The 19,973-nt window shown below is 44.5% G+C and overlaps 1 protein-coding gene across 1 annotated transcript in view; it reads left to right on the top strand.

The window, feature by feature from the left end:
* The window catches only part of Mertk (MER proto-oncogene, tyrosine kinase), a 101,286-nt gene that overhangs the window by 18,894 nt on the left and 62,419 nt on the right, over positions 1 to 19,973 (top strand). The window contains exons 2-4 of the mRNA XM_031371851.1: positions 7,016 to 7,424; positions 14,022 to 14,122; positions 15,689 to 15,862. Of these exons, the coding sequence (XP_031227711.1) occupies positions 7,016 to 7,424; positions 14,022 to 14,122; positions 15,689 to 15,862 (684 nt within the window). The remainder of the gene's footprint in view (positions 1 to 7,015; positions 7,425 to 14,021; positions 14,123 to 15,688; positions 15,863 to 19,973) is intronic.

A 19,973-nucleotide genomic window follows, 5' to 3' on the forward strand; every position in this document is an offset into this window, starting at 1 on the left:
AAAAAAAAAAAAAAAAAAAAAAAAAAAAAAAAAAAAAAAAAAAAAGGCTAAAAATAAAAAATAAAAAAAAATAAAAGTTGCCACGAAACCCTAACTAAGGCATCCTCTCAGGCAGGGCAGCATTAATGCCTGACCTGTCTGTCTTCCCTGTCCACTCTTTAGAATACTGTACAATCTCATGCCTATGGTCCTAGGCCACGTATCATGCAGGACTCCGAGGATGCCACCTAGAGCCTCCGAAGAAGCCACAGACAAATATGTCCAGAAAAACAAAGCAAACACACATGGAAAGTGGACGTCATACCTAACCAACTTAGCAACTGGGCCATTAACCACTGCTCACCGCATCCCACATATCTGTCCCTATGCTGGGCAGCAGGGAAAGGTAACAAGCTGGACAAAGCCTCTGACCGTAGGACGCCACCATGTGGATTCTAATTGAAAGCCAAGTGGGGCTTGGAAACACAAAGGCACTGGGCAGAGGGGGTTCTCCTAGCTCAGGCTGGGACTACGTGGTGCTGTTGAGCTGATGCAGGTGCTGGAGCAGCTGGCCAGCCCATCTTGGAACTGAGCTAGCCAGAGGCCAGGCATCCAAGGGTGCTTGCTTAGCAGCATGCGCTAGGAATGAAAAGTCACATTTCCCACAGCCTGCTCATTGACCCACACAGTAGAACACCCTTGGAAGAAGTGGGTAGGGGGTGTGTGATTTCTTCTGCATTCACCCACGTCCCAGCCAGATGCAGCCCACTCTTCCACATGTGCTGTGTGGGGAAGACTAAATTCTCAGGGAGCTGCTGACATGGGTTTTTACTATAGCTCCCAACAGAATGTTCAACAGTTCTCTTCAAAATGGGAGTCATCCAGCAGACACACATTTGCCTCGGCTTCCTGGAAATCGATAAGATCACGCCAATGACAGTTTTAAAGGCTCATTATAGAACCTGTTCTTTTTGTCTGATCTCATCTTCCCTCCATTGGGCCACCAGAAATAATTGACAGGATTCTATTCTGTGGCAAATTAAGGAGGGCAATAAAGGGGACATTCTATAGAATGCCAAAATAGCTGGAGAAGGGGAAACCTGTCAGCTTTTACTTTGAAGACTGAGAATTGGACTCAGCTAGCTGAGTGCTTGCCTATTGTAAACTGGGTGTGGCCCATGCCTGTAGCCCCAGCATTTGGAAGTGGAAGGAGGAATGTCAAAAGTTCAGGGTCACCCTCAGCAACACCTCAAGTTTGAGGCCAGCCTGAGTTACATGAGACCCTGTCCAAAAAGAAAACAAAAATGTATTGTACTATTATCCTGACCTTGAGCCCAGAATCTCAGACTGTTTCTGTTTTTTTTTTTCACCCACTCCCTTTATCCACACTGAGGATTATTCATTGCTCACTTGTAGAGCACACATGGACGACACTACAGCTGCACCCCAAAGTTGTACAGTCCACATCTCGAAGCCACAATAAGAGGCCTGGTCCCCGGTACCAAGCCTGAAAGTCAGCACTTTTCAAGTATGAAGCAGCAGCAGAGTTTTAATAGCTCATCATCAAAGAAGAAAATAATAAAAAATAATAGCTAACCTTCACTGATTACTGTGAGCCACACATGGTGATCTATAACTCCTTTATTCCTAATAGTGGCCCTGGGGGCACCAGGTTTGCCATCTCCATTCTCCCTGGGAGGAAGAAGCACACAGTAGCTCAGCTCAGGCTGCTGTCTCCCTGTTAGCTCCAGGACCCTCTGCTGCTCTGCTTTTTGGACACGCATATGCCTTACTTTCTCAGATTGGACTATGGGAGCAAATGTTGATATCAAAACATGTAGGTGCTAGAAGTCAATCTATCCAGGCAACTTCTGGGCAGTCACACATGGAGATGAGTTGTCTTCTAGGCCATCTGGAGTGTGGAGAAAGTACAGACTGAGTGCGACTACTGCCTGACTCAGAAGTGGTCCCAGAGATGGGGAGTCTCACTTAGCAGCTTGTTTGCTTATTACAGCTTGACTCGTCTAAAGCTGAAAGCTCCAACAGCCCCAAATTGTTATAAGAGGTTATCTTGCAGCCTTGGGATTGCAAAATAGTTTCTTTCCATTTTATGGGATTTTTTTTTTAAATGACAAACTAGTGGTACCTTTAAATCAGAAGAGCTTGGTGTTAAGGAATAAATTACATAATGGAAGTTAGTACCTATTTCTTCCGCTTTTAAGTTTTGCCTTCTGAGAAAGAGACATGCATCCAACTGAAGGAAAGCAATTACTTAAACAAAACCTCTGACCCGATTGAAAAACAGAAGAACTGCAGTTGTCTTTGCCCACAGTGAGGAAGTTCATGCTTCCCTCTGAAGGTCAGGTGACTGGGTCTGCTAAAACAAACTGCTGACAGACAGACGTATTAGCAACAGAAAAAGCATATGAGGGGCTGCGGACATGGCTCAGATGGTAATGTGCTTGTCTGGCATTCATGAGGCCCCAGGATCAATTCCTAGCACCACATAAAACCTGGCATACGTGTAGCACTCAAGAAAATAGAGACAGGCTAGAGAGATGGCTCAGTGGTTAAGAGCACTGACTGCTCTTCCTGAGATCCTGAGTTCAATTCCCAGCAATCACATGGTGGCCCACAGCCATCTGTAATGGGATCTGATGCTCTCTTCTGGTGTGTCTGAAGAGAGCAATAGTTTACTCATATACATAAAATAAAGAAATAGATCTTTTAAAAAAAGAAAATAGAGACAAGAGAATCAGAAGTTCAAAGTCAGCCTAGGATATGTAGAGAGTTTGAGGCTAGCTTTGGCTACATGAAACCCTGTCTCAAAACATATACATTTATCCATATTCATAAGCACAAGGCTGATGAATATGCATATAAGTGAGGTATACTTATCCTCTTTTAGAGAGGAAAGGTGAATACTTGGGTTTTTAGGGGAGAGAATGAATGAATGAAGAGAACAAACAATGGATGGCCTAGAGCAAACTTCCTCTGGGTTGTAGATAAGAGGTCTGATTCCAAGCCCTACCCTATGAAATGATTTCACTTTGTTTTGGTTAGTGAAAGTCAATCAAAAGAATGGGGAAATGGTGTCCTTTGGTGACTATAGATCTATTTAATTAGATAAAGAATAGCCTCTGGGCAGTGGTGTTGCATGCCTTTAATCCCAGAACTCAGAAGACAGAGAGACAGGCGGATCTCTGAGCTCAAAGCTATCCTGTCTATAGAGTTCTAGGACAGCCAGGGCTACACAAAAACCCTGTCTTGAGGGAAAAGAAAGAAAGGAAGGAAGGAAGAAGGAAACAACAAAAGAAAGAAAGAAAGAAAGAAAGAAAGAAAGAAAGAAAGAAAGAAAGAAAGAAGGAAAGAAGGAAAGAAAGGGAGGAAAGGATGACCTCCTTGGTAATAACTCCTTTATATAATACCAATTCTGTAATTTTAAGTTTCTTCTATATCAGTTCTATACAACTTCACATCACATGTCTCATTAGCATCTTAAATGTCTTCCTGTGTATGTATGTGTTTGTGTATGTGTGTGTGTGTGTGTGTGTTTTAAGAGGTTTTATTCTTCCTTGAGTTTTCTTCATACAGTGTATTTTTACCGTATCATTTTTAAGAGTTGTTTCTTTAATTTTTGAGATTATAATGTAATTACATTATCTTCCTCTTCCCTTTCTTCCCTCCAAAACCCTCCCATTTATTTCCTCCTTTCTCTCTTTCAAACTAAAGGGCTTTCCCCCACCTTAATTGTTGTTATGCGTATGTGTGTTTCTAAATATGTAAATGCAACCTGTTTGGTTTATACTGTCACTCTCTGGATGTTTCCAGGGCTGACCATTTGGTATTGGACATCCAATGGGGTGCTCTTCCCTGGGGAAGACTATTTCTCCTGCATTTCAGCATTCCTTAGTTGCCTATAGTTCTCTGTACAGGGCTGAGAACTTATGAGCTTTTCTGAATCCATGTGAGCATGTCTATTGGTGCCACCTGTGTGTGTCTGTGTGTCTGTGTGTGTGTCTGCGTGTGTCAATGGCATGAGTCATAGGATATCCTCTGGAACTCTGAAATGCTCTTGAACCTGTGGTGTCTGTTCTAGCTGGCCCCAATCTGCTTTGTTAGAGAAGAGAGGGTGCCCTTGGCCTACAGGTGTTTCTAGTAAACCAACGCCTGTGGTACCACATCCTTTAATGTATTCTCCTGCCTCACTTTCCTTTCTGGACTCTTACATTGACTCTCTTGCCTGCCATCTGACATCCATCCTAATTTCTGAGAGGCATTTCCAAAGGAGGAAACTTGAGAGTGGACATCAGAGTAAGAGAACCAGGTAGAGTGGTTCCCAAGGAGGTGAAAGGTGTCCTGAGAGGTCCTTGTGGATGGGAGTAGTGGCCACAGCTGAACAGTAGACATGTAGCCCGCAGTGATGAGGCATGGAGGAAGCTACAAGAGAGGTCCCAGATTCTTCTGTTCCTGCTCTCAGACTTCTTGCTTCTCTTCTTCACTAGTCACTTGAGTATTTGGCTAGATGTTTAATATGAAATTCAAGCTTAACTGCTGTCTATCTTAGTTAATTTTCTACCTATATAAGACACCATGACCTATGCAATTTATAGAAGAAAAAGTTTGACACTGGAGTTCATGACCATCATGGCAGGGAGTGGGGCAGCAGGTAGGCAGGCATAGTGATAGAGTAGTAGCTAAGAGCTATGTCTTGATCCACAAGCACAAGGCAGAGCGCACTCCCAGTGATGCACCTCCTCCAACAAGGCCACAGCTCCCAATTCCTTCCAAACTGTTCCACCAACTGTGGGACCATATATCCTATGGCGGGAGCTCATTCTTACCAAACTACCACAGTATCTTGTGTTCTTCCTTCCTCCCCTTCTCCTATCTTCTCTCCTCCTCTCCTCTCCTCTTTTCTCTTCTCCTCTCCTCTCCTCTCTTCCCCTCTTCTCCTCTCCTCCCCTTTTCTTCCTTCCGATCTTCTCCCCACTCCACCTCTGTCCCCCATCTCCCTTTTTCTTTGGAGACAGTCTCACCATGTAGCCCGGAACCTGCTATACTGACCAGACTAGCCTCAGATCCACCTACTCCTACCTTCTGGGTGCTGGGATTAAATATGTGGACCATTCATCTGGCTTGAGGTTTGGTTTTTTTTTTTTTTAATTTTTAAATTACGTTTGTTTCTTTTGTGTATATATGTGGAGGTCAAAGGCCACTTCAAGAAGCCAGTTCTCTTCTCCTACTATTCATGTCACTGGGATTGTTGGACTCAGGTTGTCAAGCTGGGCAAAAGTGACTAAACTCACTAAGCCATCTTGCCAGCCCCTGTTTTTTTATTCCCTAACTATGGCTTAATCCTAAGCAGAAGTCACAGTGCTCCCTGTCATCTATCAGGTGCTCAGCAGGTGAGATATTCTGAGCAACAGGTATAGTCCCCTAGTAAGACCGGGTGCTCCAGGGCACTGCAAGATGCTAACCCACAGCATAGCATGCTGGGCTGTCTGGCTTACTCATTGCTGCAGCCATGTACTGCCAACTTATTTGAATGAATAGCAACCAGCAGAGAATGGAGAACGTGTGCTCCCCAAGTGCCACTTACAGAAGCTCAAGTGCAGGGACTATGAGCATCTATTTTTAGTTGCAGGCCAGATGAAATAAAAACATTTCCTGCCTCATTCATGTACGCATGCATTTGCTAGAAGCTCCAAGTCTGGAGCATAAGGGAACTTGCCCTGTTGGATGCACAGCTTCTAAACCTGTCTCTCTGTGACTCACAGTGGCCACTCCGGTTGTCTGACTGAGCAGATGGGTAGTAGGTGACATTAGGGCCTCGTATAGCTGTCCTTTTCCTTCCAGGTTATGTATATAGAACTTAGACGGAGTTGCTACTTGACAAAAATTGTTAGAGAAACTTAATTGTTTAAATTTTATATACTTGGTGTGTGTATGGGAGGTGGTGCACATGCTGATGGGGAGGTCGGAGGACAGTGTGCAGGAGTCAGTTCTCTCCTTTTACTGTGTGGGCTCTGGGGATGGAACTCGGCTTCAGTTTGGCAGCAAGCACTTTTTACCCACTGAGACATTACACTAGCCCAAGAACTAACTTTCTCTCTCTCTCTCTCTCTCTCTCTCTCTCTCTCTCTCTCTCTCTCTCTCTCTCTCTCTCTCTCTTCCTCTCTCTCTCTTCCTTTCCTTCTCTCTCTCCCTCCCTTCCTTCCTTTCTTTTTTTGTTATTTTCTTTCATTCTTTTTTTTATTTTTTTCAAGAGAGGGTTTTTCTATGTAATAGAGCCCTGGCTAATCTGGACTTGCTTTGTAGACCAGGCTGGCCTCAAACTCACAGAGATTCATCTGCCTCTGCCTCCTAAGTGCTGGGATTAAAGGCATGCACCTCCACCCCAGCCAGAATTTTTTTAGGTATCCTTTAGCACAGTGGTTCTCAACCTTTCCTAATGCTATGAGCATTTAATACACTTCCTCGTATTCTGATGACCCCCAACCATAAAATGTTTTCATTGCTGCTTCATAACTGTAGTAATTTTGCTACTGTTATGACTCATGATGTAAATGTTTTTGGAAATAGAGTTGCCAAAGTGGCCGAGGCCCACGGGTTGAGAAACGCTGCTCTAGAAGGCAGCAAGTACACAGACGCACAAATCGGTAAGAGAGGATAGTCGTCAGATGTGCATGTCTGCCAGGAAGTTCTCCCCGTCTCTTTTCTTTTGTTAAGGTTCTAAGAACTGAACTGGGGGGCTTGTGCATGCCAGGCAGGTGTCCTAACACTGATCTACAGCCCACCTCTTGATTCTTATGAGACAGACTTTCACTGTGTATCTAGGGTTGGTCTTGATCTCTTGACCCTCCTGCGTCAGCCTCACAAATGCTTGGATGACAAGTATCTGCCTTTACATTCAACTTCTTGTCATCTTTTCTGAGGCCACTGGGAATACTCTGCTTCACTGACTATGGCCTAAGTATCTGAATTTTTTTCTTCATCATCTTAAAGGCTAAAACTCTATTATTCTGCTTTGCAGGCACTGCTGAGAAGAGGGAAGAGACCAAGCCAGATCAGCTATCTTCAGGGCCTTTACCAGGGAGCTTAGCAGTGGGCCACAGGCCATTCTCTGCCCCTCACTCCAGTGGGGACCAGCTGTCACCATCCCAGACTGGAAGATCACATCCAGCACACACAGCCGCTCCCCAGGTGACCTCTGCAGCGTCAAAGCTCCTACCTCCCATTGCGTTTAATCACACAATTGGACACATAGTACTTTCGGAACATAAAAATGTCAAATTTAATTGCTCGATCAATATTCCTAACACGTACCAAGAAACCGCTGGCATTTCCTGGTGGAAAGATGGAAAGGAATTGCTTGGGGCACATCATTCAATCACACAGTTTTATCCTGATGAGGAAGGGGTATCAATAATTGCATTGTTCAGGTATGTGTCCTTTCTTTCTAAATGCCATTATGCTAATACCATCTCCAAAGCAGAACTTCCAGTAAAAGTCACACTTGTTTTGTTTGCTTGTTTGTTTGTTAAGCAATCTTGATCCCTGTAGAGTGTGGAGAAATAGTTGACCTGACTATGTTGTTGATTTCTTTTAAATGAGCTTGTCTCATGGTAACTGCTGGCTAACACACTCTGAGGGTTTAAAGTGCTGCTCCCAACTCATCTAAGATCAGTATTAAGTACACCTTAGATCCAAGGGCTACTAGACAGTGGGAAACAGTGTGTATGAAGGGGGTTGTATTCATGTTTGTGCCTGTGCATGCGTGCGTGCATGTGTGCGTTCATGCATGCATGTGTGCATGTGTGCGCGCACACGTGCGTGTGCGTTCATTTTCAGTTCTGGGGATGGAATCCAGAGCCTTGAGCATGCTAAGCATGCATTCCACCTCTAAGCCATACTCCAACCAAACAGAAAGTGGTCTTTTTCTGTAGACAGGCTCTCAGATAGTCCAGGCTGACCTCAAACTTGCTATGTAGCTGAGGCTGGTCTTTGATTCTTGATTCACCTACATGCTGAGGTTACAAGACTGAGTTGAGAAAGCGCTTAGAGTTTCTGTTTTTAAATTATTTATTAATTTATTTTATATTATGGATGCTTGCCTGAATGCATTGCGTATATGCCTGGTGCCCTAAGAGTCTAAAGAAGGGTGTTAGAGCCTCTGGGACTGGGGTTACAGACAGTTGTGAGCCACCATGTGCATCCTGGAACTGAACACCAGATCTCTGCGAGAGCAGCATGCACCCTTAACTACTAAGTCATCTCTCCAGCCCCAGTAAAGTAGCTTTATAAAGGACCATGTAGAGAATGCCAGCTCTTAGAGAGATGGCTCAGTTGGTAAAGTGCTTGCTTTGCAAGCATGAAGACCTCAGTTCAATCCTCAGTGGGAGATGATGTATTCCAATTCTGGGGAGGCCAGACTGGCTCACCCGTGAACTTAGCCTACTTGGTAAACACGCATTCACGCGTGCACACATGTACTCACATGTGCGCGTGCACACACACACAGGCACACACGTGCACGTGCACACACTCAAGACAACCTCAAAGTCATCTAGTGGCTATGGGAACTTTAAAATGGGATAGCTGTCCCAGTCCTGATTCACTCTGCCACTACTTCTGCCTCTCATCATCTCCTGCCTTTTTCCTGCTGCATTCAGTTCTAGGGAATGAGACCGGCTGTCAGCCACAGTTTCAATATTCCCTCCGTTTTGCAAAGGTAAGGTTGATGAGTTAGGGTAACTCTCATCAGCCTCTGAAACATTGTTTTCCGAGGTTGTAGACTGAGGGATTTTCTCTTCTGTCTCTTCAGTTATTCCCTGGTTTTTATTTTTTATTAACATGTATTAATCATGCATATTAATGAGGTGCCTGTGGTATGTATAGTACCTACTGATCGAGTCAGGGTAACTAGTATTTCCTCTTCCATATTGTTCAGAACTCATATCTTCTAGATCTTCATAAAATATGTACTAGGTTGTTACAAATGGTAGCTATCCCACTGTGCTGTGGAGCACCCAAATGTATTCCTTTCACCAACTTTGGCTCCTGTATCCAGCCTCTCTTTTTCCTACCTTTACCCCACTTCTTAGCCTTTAACAATTAGGGCTCTATATTCAGACTGACTCTTTTTATCCTGGGAGGGGTTAATCTTTATGTTTTGCGTGTGCAATTGAAGAACTGACTTGGCCCGGTGTTACTAGAAGCTCAAAACGAGATGGGAGCCACTGAGAGTCGAAGCCAGGCCTTTTTTCTGACCCCTGCACTGGAGTGGAGCGGGGTGCCCTTTGATCTGCAATGTTTTTCACTTTCTCTGACCTGACCCTTGGCATGATCCCATATGTGTCATGCCTGTAGGTGAATCATTTTGTTTTCCTTTTCAGAAGGCCACCTCATAGTTCCCACAGTCCTGATGACTCTGCTTGGGATTTAGTTTGTCAACGTTTCCACTAGTTGTGCTCTGCTTCCGGGCAAAGAACAAACTTCTATGATTCTCTTCGTTCATTTTATTCTGGCAAGATCTATGGACCTGGCCTTCTCAGACAGTGGCTCTGACTGTATTTTTTTTTTTTTCTGCATCTACTACAGAAAGCAGGTGCTTTACACAAACAAAGCTTACAAAGAGAAAAGGACAGCGTTCCATAAGCACCTAGTGTGGGTTGTTCAATGACCTAAAGAAATGAACAGAAGGGTTGCATAGGTCAGGGGTCACTTGAAGAGAGCACACCCCTGCTGTTCCCTGGGACTCTGGGTCAGCTGCCACAGCTCTCTGGCTTTCCATAGTGATGGGCTTGGACCACATGATGTGATTTTTAAAATGGTCCTTTAGGCCTGGGAAATGACTCAATAGGTGAAGTACTTGGCATAAAGACCTGAGTTTGATCCCCAGAACACACTTTTCTTTTTTAAAGCTGACCATGGTGGCAGGCACCTGAACTCCCGGCCCTAGGGAGGCAGATCCCTGGGGAGGCAGATCCCTGGGGAGGCAGATCCCTGGGGCTTTCTCACCCAGTCTCTGAGCAGGTTCCTGCTGTTTTTGAGGTGGGAGTGCATAGACCCCATGAGCCAAACTTCCCTACACTTGGCCTTTCCTGGCCCCAGTTCCTATTGTCCCCTCTTTATCTCACTGCTCTTAGTAACAATTAAAATGGGATCAAGGGACTGGAGAGATTAAGAGCATAGGCTCTTAACTTGACCCAGTTGAATTCCCAGCACCTGCATGGTGGCCTCACAACCATTTGTTATTCCAGTTTCGAGGGATCTGAGTCCCTGGTCTGATCCCCAGGGACACTAGGCATACACATGAGACACAGATGTACATGCTGGCAAAACACCCAGACACATGATGATGATGATGATGATGATGATGATGAGGAGGAGGAGGAGGAGGAGGAGGAGGAGGAGGAGGAGGATGAGGATGATGATGATGATGATGATGATGATGATGATGATGATGATGATGATGGAGGAGGAGGAGAAGAATCAAGTGGGACATGGCAGAGCATGCCTGTAATCTCAACAGTTTGGAGGCTGAGGCAGGAGGATCTCATGTGAGAGGTCTGCCTGGGCCACACAGCAAAGACAACCTTGTAGGAAGAAGAAAGGGAAAGGAATTGGAATCAAATATGAAAACAACAGCACAGTTCCTTCAGCCAAAGCACCACGGGCAAAGTTATTATAAACCACAGGATTTGAGGGTCATGGACTTGATTCACAGTCACAAAACTCTTTGCCCAGAGTCCCTTTCTTTCACTTGCTTATCCATCGCACCCTTTCACAACAGGGGAAAGCAAAAAGCTTGCAGTGGGATCTTTGCATTGATTTGTTAAATTGTATTTTCATTTTTTTTTTTTTTGCTTTTGTATTTGGTAAACTGCATATAAAATTAGTAACTACTTACCCCCTGTGCATGTGTGTGTGTGTGTGTGTGTGTGTGTGTGTGTGTGTGTGTGTGTGTGTGTGTAAAGGTCAATGGTAATAACATTTGCGTTGACTGTGTGACCTTCCTAGTCCCCGGAATGTGCCCCTCCCCCATAGTACCTTCTCTTTCTTCGGGTTTGACAGCGCCAAGCTTCTCATTCATGCAGAGTCATATAATACCTTTGCCTCTTCATATTTCTCTAAAGAAGACTTGAGGGTTTAACTGCTTTCTCAGGAGATATTTCCCTGTAGGCTAGCCCAGCGTTGACATGCTGAGGGACGGAGATGCTGGCTGCGGGTAGACTATCCTGCGACAGCCCAGCCACCACTGCCCTGGAGTGTGGGCTTCCCCAGTGCCAGCCCTGCAGCTCTGGCCAGGTGGTTCCTGTCTAGACACTGTGGCTCGTTCTGAATCACTTCATTCAGCCTTCTCGGTCCAGGACGTTTGATTGGATTTTGATCCCACATTGATGGGTGGGGAGTGATGCTAGAGCCAGAACCCAGGGTCTGGGGCTGTGCTGTGCTAGTGTTCAGCAGCAGAACTGCATCTGACCAGCCCCACATGATTTTTTTTAAAGTACCATGAACAGTTATAAATTTAAAAATTAAAATAAATGATGTAAATTAACACCCACAAATGCATTGAGAAGTAAAATTAACAAAATATGTACTAGATAGACTTAAATAATGAATATACTAAGCCATAACTGGGAAAAAGTAATAATTAATAAAGCTACATATATAATATAGCAAATTATGCATAATTATTATATATATTGCATACATTATATATATTCATTGGCACATATGAAGCATTTTGTAATTGGCTGATCATCTGGAAAAGCATTAAATGTAGACAATGTTTCATATAGCATTATTAAATTTACCACAGGAAATAATAAAAACAAAAACAAAAAAGTAGGGGAGAGATGGCTCAGTGGGTAAGGGGGCTTGCCACCAAGTCCTGTGATCTGAGTTTGATCTCTGGAACCCACATGGTTGAAGTAGAAAACCAACTCCCCAGAGTTGTCTTCTGACCCCCACTTATGCTCTGTAGCAGGCGTGTACACATGGGCATACGCACCCCCCCCCACACATACATACATATCACACACATACTTGGGCACAAAATAAATACATAAAAAATGGAAGGAAAAAACCCCCGAAGCAATGCATTTCAACTGTTTAAAACATTTCCCCTCCATCCCTGCCCCTAGTCCCTCCTTATGGGGAGTGGAGGCTACCCATCCTTAGGCATCTTATTGGAGCTCTCGGTCCATGTGCACTCAATCCTGTGCATGTTTGTGTGTGTGCCCATCCCACAACACTGTGCGAATGCAGTATTTGTTCATAGCAGTGGTAAGAATCAATACCCAGGGTTCATATTTTCTGTGGGTATAGAAGTTGTGCATATAGCGGAATCATGTATTGTGCTATGGGTATGGTCTATTTTTTGTTTGTTTCTCATAACTTTCTTTTTCTTGCTAGTTTGCTTAGTTTTCAACTCTGAAGGGAAGCCCTGGCTATACTTCCTCTCATGGTCATGAAACTGTCAGGACCGTGTCTTGCCTCACAGTCCCTGTCCCTGATTTTTGTCCTTGTTCCCAGGACAGTCCCGGGAATTGAACTCAGGTCTCCAGGCTTGACAGGCAATCACTTCTACCCTCTGAGCCATTTTGCCTGTCTCCAACACAGCTTTTATGTCTATTGTATAACTTACTATTTGTAAACACATTGCAAAGGTGGAAAGAAGGCAGTAGGAGCCAAAGTTGCTTTTTGTTTTGTGAGGAGATTTCAAAGTATACTCCATGCTGACCTCAAGCCCCTAGCCCTCCTGCCTCAGCCTCTCACAGGCACACAGCCCTGTGCCAGATGGGTCAGATATTTTCCAAGTGGTCCAGCTGGAACATAAGCTAAGTAAAGCTAAGAGGACTGAAAACAAGCCAAGACAAATTTCTATGTGCTAGCGATAGCCTGACCATTCCAGGAGAAAGGAAAAAAAGAAGCAGTCACATGTCCCTTGTCTGTGCCTCACTCCCCAACCACCACCACCTGAGCACAGAATTGAGTAATCACTGAGGTAAAGGGCAGTGATGTTGGCCTGCCAGAGCCATGGTTTAGGTGGGGCTGTAGAAGCTCTGGTTAAGAGCACCAGGTTTGGTTCCCAGCACTCGTTCTAGGCAACTCACAACCACCTGTAAGTCCAGCTCCATGGTGTTAGATGGCCTCTTTTGGCATCTGTATGCATGTGAGCATACACACACACATACACACACATATGCATGCACGCGCAAACACACACACACACACACACACACACGCCAGGGAAAATAAATCTAAAATGAGCAAAGATGACTCAGGCACCAGAAAATTCCAAACCAGACAAGAAGATACCAGCCCTCTGTTTTCACAGTAGTTGCACTTTTAGGTAGTCATGTGACTATTAAAACTCTGCAAAAATACTTAAGAGACCATGCAAGGTAGAAGCAGGACCTAGTTTCAGAGGGTCATTTGGGAGATAGAATAATTGCTCGGGACTTTTGATATCTATGGAATTCCATAATCATAACAACAGCCAAAAACTCCTCAAATTCTTTTCAGATAGCCTGAAGGAGAAGAACCAAAGCCTTGATTTAGAGGCCACCATGGAGAGCGAGACACCTGATAGTGTGTGTACTAGGGATTCAAAGAGATATGAAAGCAAGAGATGTGAATGCAAGAGTGGCTGTGTGTGATAGAGAAACAGAGAGAACGGCTCAATGACTTCTCACGGTAGTAAAGATTAACGAATCTGAAACCAGCCGGGTGTTGGTGGAGAACCTGGAAGGTTGCCGCTGACCTTCCTCAGGGACCTCAGTCTGCAGCTCATTAAAGGAGAGCCATGCCTGTTGGGAAGGGTCATCTGTTTTACTCAAGGGTTGCTAAGTCAAATGTTCATGGCATTTGAGAAATATTCTTACAGCAGCGTGAAGACCACCAAGCACCACAGCCTGGCCATGTTGACACATTAAAGTTAACCACATAAGTGTGTTGAAGGATCTTCTGTCCTCTATAATAGGGACTCAAAAGATAGTCACTGCAAATTTCTTTTTGTGTTTTCTTTGAAGCATAACCAGTGTGCAGCGCTCAGACAATGGGTCATACATCTGTAAAATGAAGGTGAACGATAAAGAGATTGTATCTGATCCCATATACGTGGAAGTTCAAGGTGAGCCCAAAGCCATATCCTATTGCCTGAGAGCTGGGTAGAACCTGCATTACAGGTCTCCTCAGGATTTACTCTGCCTGTTTATAATTCTGTAAACCTTATGGATCCATCAGTGTTGGAATATTACAAGACAAATCCTCTTTTTAATTTTAGAAAATGATGTATTAATCGATTAGGTTCTTGGTTTATGTGGTGTGTGTGTGTGTGTGTGTGTGTGTGTGTGTGTGTCTGTGTGTCTGTGTGTCTGTGTGTCTGTGTGTGTCTGTGTGTCTGTGTGCGCCCAGAGACTTGTGCATGCTAAGCATATATATGCTCCGCTATGGGGCTTCTATTGCCTAAGTGTTGCTCCCCACCTGTGGGGTGCCACCTTCCACAGTGTCCTTGGCAGCATCGCCATCTTATTACCACTCTGTCTCACCTTCCCACCTGCCTCATCCTGTTCCCACCAAAAGGCTTTTCTGGTGCCAATTTCCTTATGCACATGAACTTGATGCCCAGTACCACTGCAGAAGGCTTGTGAGAGGGAGAGAGGGAAAAAGGAGGAGAAAGGGACAAAGGATGGAGTTATCCTGACAATGGTAAGTATGGAGGGAAGAGACAGGAAAGCAGCCCTCAGGTGAGCATCATAAGGACCTTTGCTCTGGACCCATTCCAGACTAGACAGCTGATTCCAGAATTATATGGGCATCAGTCAACAGGAGGGCATCCCAACATTTGGAATTTATCTTGTAAAATACAGTATTTAGTAGACAGTTTACTTGTCAGGATCCCAGGAAAATATACAAGTTGGGAGAAAGTCTGAATCTTGAAAGCTTTGAAACAGGATAAAAAAGAATCCTATTATCCTGTGTGGAACCAGATTTGTGAGACACGAGTTTATAAAACCCGTGATTTAAGTGTTGAGACTAGCCAGCTTGCCCCAGTAAAATTTTGGACATGTAGTCCAAACAAGTAATCACTGGCTTTCTCTGAAAATTCTCCAGCTCCCTTGTGGGTCAGATTTTGGAGTTTCAGTAGATTTTAGGATTATAACGATACAACTTTGCTGATTATGTCTTTAAGTTTTACACAAATACATGTATATGGGAGTGGGTGGGTAGGGGGTGGACTTCAAAGTCCAGAAGAGGACACTGGACCCCTTGAGCTGGAGTTACGGTAGTTGCAAGCAGACTGCTGTGGCTGCCGAGATGAACTTGGGTCCTCTGGAAGAGCAGCCAGCACTCTTAAATGCTAGCCATCTTTCCTGCCTCGTTCTGCTTGTTTTGGTGAGAAATAGGGCCAACCTGCCAACCAGTGCCAAGCCCTTGAGCAACAAACACCTGATTTAAAAGCCTGCTATGGATTCCACTCTGGCCAAAGCAGATGAATCACCACTCACAGTGCCTAGAAAAAAAAAAGTGTCCTAGAAAGCTGGCTGGGGATAGACTGGGAGTCAGGAACCTCTGCCCTCTTTATTACTCTACTTGGAGGTGACAATTGGCTATTTCAGACCCGGGGAAACCCCGATCCCTGTCTTTAAAGGCTCTGCTTCTGATTAAAACATGCTCTGCACCACTCTCTCTGCAGGACTCCCTTACTTTATTAAGCAGCCCGAGAGCGTGAATGTCACCAGAAACACGGCCTTCAACCTCACCTGCCAGGCTGTGGGCCCGCCTGAGCCCGTCAATATCTTCTGGGTTCAAAATAGCAGCCGTGTTAATGAAAAACCGGAAAGGTCCCCTTCTGTCCTAACTGTACCTGGTAAGTCTGAGCATTATGCTTATGCATTACATCCATCCATCCATCCATTCATTTCTTCCCCTCTAACTGTAAAAGTGACAAAACTTTGGTGATGATTGCTATACCCCAACAGTGGTCAGTCAAGAAGGGCAGAAACAGATATGGGAACACTTGAGGAGTAGGTGTATTGGAAGGGAAGTGGGATGCCCAGTTGACCACCTTGACAGAATCCACCCAGGTATCCAGAGCCCTGTTCACATCTCCATGGTACTATGGCCTTGCCTACCTGTCAGGAATTACCCTATAGAAACAGTAAGGTAAAGACTTAATTGAGGTTGAATGCTAAGAAAGTGGATCGGTCACGGAGCACTGTGACAGGAAGTTTGTGAGTCACCGTGGGACTGCTGGCGAATTGACATTCCATGGTCATCTTGATCTCCATCCAAACCAGAATGCTTGGCTTTGCTCCTGCTCTTGGGTTGCCACTGAAGCTTCCGGTACCGCTCAAGCCAATGGGCTCCTCTATTGCTCTCCCCCCAACCCCCGCCCCCGCCGTTGCCTTTTTGAGTTCCATCTGACCATGTGGCCTTGCTCCATCCCTTCTTCCTTTCTCATGCATTCAGCAAGTGTTCAGGAGGGTCTGCTGTCTGCCCAAGGCAGATCTAGGCCTGAGATCTCAGTGGTGGACGTTTTAAAAGGCACATGATCCTGGCTGTCTTCCCTCTTCATTGCATCTTCTTTGTTGCCAGGCCAGTTCTGAACATCGGGTGCCCAGCTCAATCCTGGCCCAGCTCCTTTCCCTCCAAGTCACACCCTCCTGGCTAAGTTCCTCAGCCAACTCCAATGCCATCTGTGGGATGGCTGCCTGGAACTTTATGTCTTGGGCCCTGCCCTTTCAACTGAGCTCCCAGCTCTTATGTCCAGCTGTCTCCTTAGCTCTTCCTACTTGTTGAGTGTGTATGCATTTTAAAATGCAAGTCCTGCCCTTCAGTCTTCTACCTCAGAATTCCCTCTTCTTGCTAAGTAATATCACGGAAGGAACACTCCTCCCTTTCCTCATTTTTTATACTGAATGTCTCAGCAGTTTTGTGAATTCTGCTTCTGCAGCTCAGTCTGCCTCCATCTCTCTCCATGGTTCACATCAGCTCCTGCAGAAACCACTGCTCCCATCCTGTCCCTGCGGCTCTCCAGTCTCCTCAGCCACAGATCATGTCACTCATCTTATGATGAGTGGCTTCCCATTGATCTAGACTATCACCCAGAATCTTTCCTGGCCTTGTTGGTCAGTCTTTCATGTTCTGGCCCCTGCCCAGCTCTCTACCCCACACCCAATCTTCTGCCTGTGCTCACTAAGCACCGTTGACATGGAGTCCCTTCCACTTCTTCAGACACATCATACGTCTTTCTGCTCAGGACTTTGTACCCCCTCTTCTGTCTGCCCCGTGTCTTCCCACCTGCCCTTTGTCCTGGGACACATACCTATATTGCTTAAGAGAGTGTCTTCCTCTTTGTTTTTTTTGACTCCCAGTCAGATTGTGTGAGCATCCTCACTGATCCCTTGTCAGAGTTTTACTATGTTTACTTCCACGTAAGAATGAAAGTATGGAACTAACAGAAGTCTCCCTTCTGAGCATGCTCCCCGAGACTCTGGACTTTGTGTTTGTCTTAAGGTGGCCCCACTGCAGGCCACCTTAAGCAGGATTCCATTGATGGTTTGAGCTGAGGCCACATAAGTAAGTGAATTCCAGCCCTAGGCATTGTCATGGAGGCCCCTCTGTAACCCCTGCTAGTGGGAGAGGGGATCCGGGGTTCTCTACCTTCATCTAAGTTTTCTTTGAGTTCTTCCAAGGAATAAATAATTGGAGAATTTGAGTGTTTAAAATCAATTTCAAATAATACCCTCTGTGAGATAATTGCTTCAAAGTCCATGAAAGAAGGATATTCCTATTATTATTATTTTGAGATGTGGTTTTATGTACTCCAGGCTGGCCTCAAACTTGCTGTATTGCCCAGGCTGACCCTGAATTTCTGACCATCTACCTGCATTTAGCTACCAAGTCAAGTGCTGGAATTACCAGCCTGGGTCATCACAGCCAGCAATACTAAGATGAAAAAACAAACATTATAGATTTAATTTAAAATCCTTTTTTTACATTTGTGGGAGGTTTGTGTGTGTGTAAGTAGAGGTCAGAGGACAACTTGTAGGTTTTTGTTTTCTTCTTCCACCATGTAAGTTTTAGGGATTGAGCTCAGGTCATCAGGCGTAGTTAGTAGCGGGTGTCTTTATTTTCCAAGCCAGTTCACTGGCCTTAATGTTTTGTTTTTTTAATTGAGAAAAATAGGGTATGCATTTATCATGGAGTGTGTGTTGGTTTAAGATTCGTATGTGTCTCATGGAATGGCTTTAGTAATTAACATATGTACTCCCTCAAACATACTGTTTTAATCTTTATCATTATTGTCTCTGTGTGTGGATGTCCACATGCCACAGGACATGTGGAGGCCAGAGGCAACTTTGTGGAGGTGGTTCTCTCTTCCCTCTTTATGTGGCCTCCAGGGGTTGAAGTCAGGGTTCCTCAGGAAGTGATGACTTTACCCACTGCGCCATCTCACCAGCCCCACAGTACTGATTTTTGGTATTTGGTTTTTGTTTTTTTGTTTTTGGTGGGGTTTGTGGTTTTGGTTTTGGTTTTGTGTGTATGTGTCTTTAATCATCTGTATTTAGGAGAGATAGCTAAAAGGGGAATTGAATGGAAAAGTGCACATATTTTAAAGTTTGAAAGTTCTATTCTCTTTCCAAAAAGTCCCTGCCAGTTTCTAGCCTTTCTGGTAAAGCACAGAGGCACAGGCCCCATGCCATGTGCAGGCAGCATCAACAGATTTTTATTTATTGCCAACTTTTGTTTACCTGGGTCTATTTGTAGATGGTTTGTGTGTGTGTGCATATGTGTGAATGTGTGTATGTGTGTATGTGAATGTGTGTGCTTGTGTGTATGTGTGTGTGAATGTGTGTATGTGTGTGTGAATGTGTGTGTTTGTGTGTATGTGTGTGTATATGTGTGTGAATGTGTGTCTGTGTATGTCTATGTGTGTGTATGTCTATGTGTATGTATGTGTGTGAGTGTGTGTGTGTGTGTGTATGTGTAAGCATGCTTGTGGAGGGCACAGGTTGACATTAGGTGCCTTTCTCAAGAGCACTCTGCCTTATTTTTTGAGACATCATCTCTCACCAAATCTGATGTCAGCAGACTTGAAAAGACCGGTTGGTCAGCAAGCCCAGGGCTCCTCTTGTCTCTCTGTTTGCACAGAGATTCAAATTACACCTTTTATATCTTTTTTTTTCCAATCTTGCTAGAAGATTATCTCACCTATCATAATACATAACATACACACACACACACACACACACACAATCTGAGATTTTGTTTTCTCAAGTTTGGAAGAAAATTCCAGAAATAAGAAAGAGAATATATTCACCTAATTTTTATCACAGTATATTTTAGGGATTATTCTATTTTATTAGTAGCTCTCATTATTGATCTTCTAGTGTACCTAGTTTATAAATTAAACTTTGTCAGAGGCATCTGTGTCTAGGAAAATCATGTATTTCTGGAGTCTGGAACTGAGATTTCAATTGTACATCAAAAGAGTCCTGGGAACACATTCTCCACAACTAAAATGTGAGGTACTTTATCCAACTTACTCCTTTACTGTCTTTGAGAGCCTCAGACAGCAGGAACTAAAACATCCTTTGGTCATATCTTCAAAGTCTAGGAATGATGAGCAGGAGAGGGCCCAATGCCACATCTCAAGAAAGCCCCTTCAAAAGTGCAAATATCCCATCAGAAAGCCCATGACAGTGCAAAGTTTCTCTAGCATCTTGTACATCCAGCACAGACTCCACCAACTTCTCTATGATTTCTGGAGCAAAGACTAATAATGTCTCTGTAAATGGAGAACCTGTGTTTAAGCTGCTAAGCTGGCCTTTTCCATCTACTTCCCAAATGACTACAGTGTACTCCATTGCCCAAGAAGTTAGTTCTCCTGGTTGTGAAAGGTTGGAAGAGTAGGTTCCTGACTTTCCTCTTTCTCTTTTCTTTTTGGTGAGAGAAATTTTTGCGTGGGGGGGGGG

The sequence above is a fragment of the Mastomys coucha genome, unplaced genomic scaffold (assembly GCF_008632895.1).
Source record: "Mastomys coucha isolate ucsf_1 unplaced genomic scaffold, UCSF_Mcou_1 pScaffold15, whole genome shotgun sequence".
In the NCBI taxonomy this organism is placed as follows: domain Eukaryota; kingdom Metazoa; phylum Chordata; class Mammalia; order Rodentia; family Muridae; genus Mastomys; species Mastomys coucha.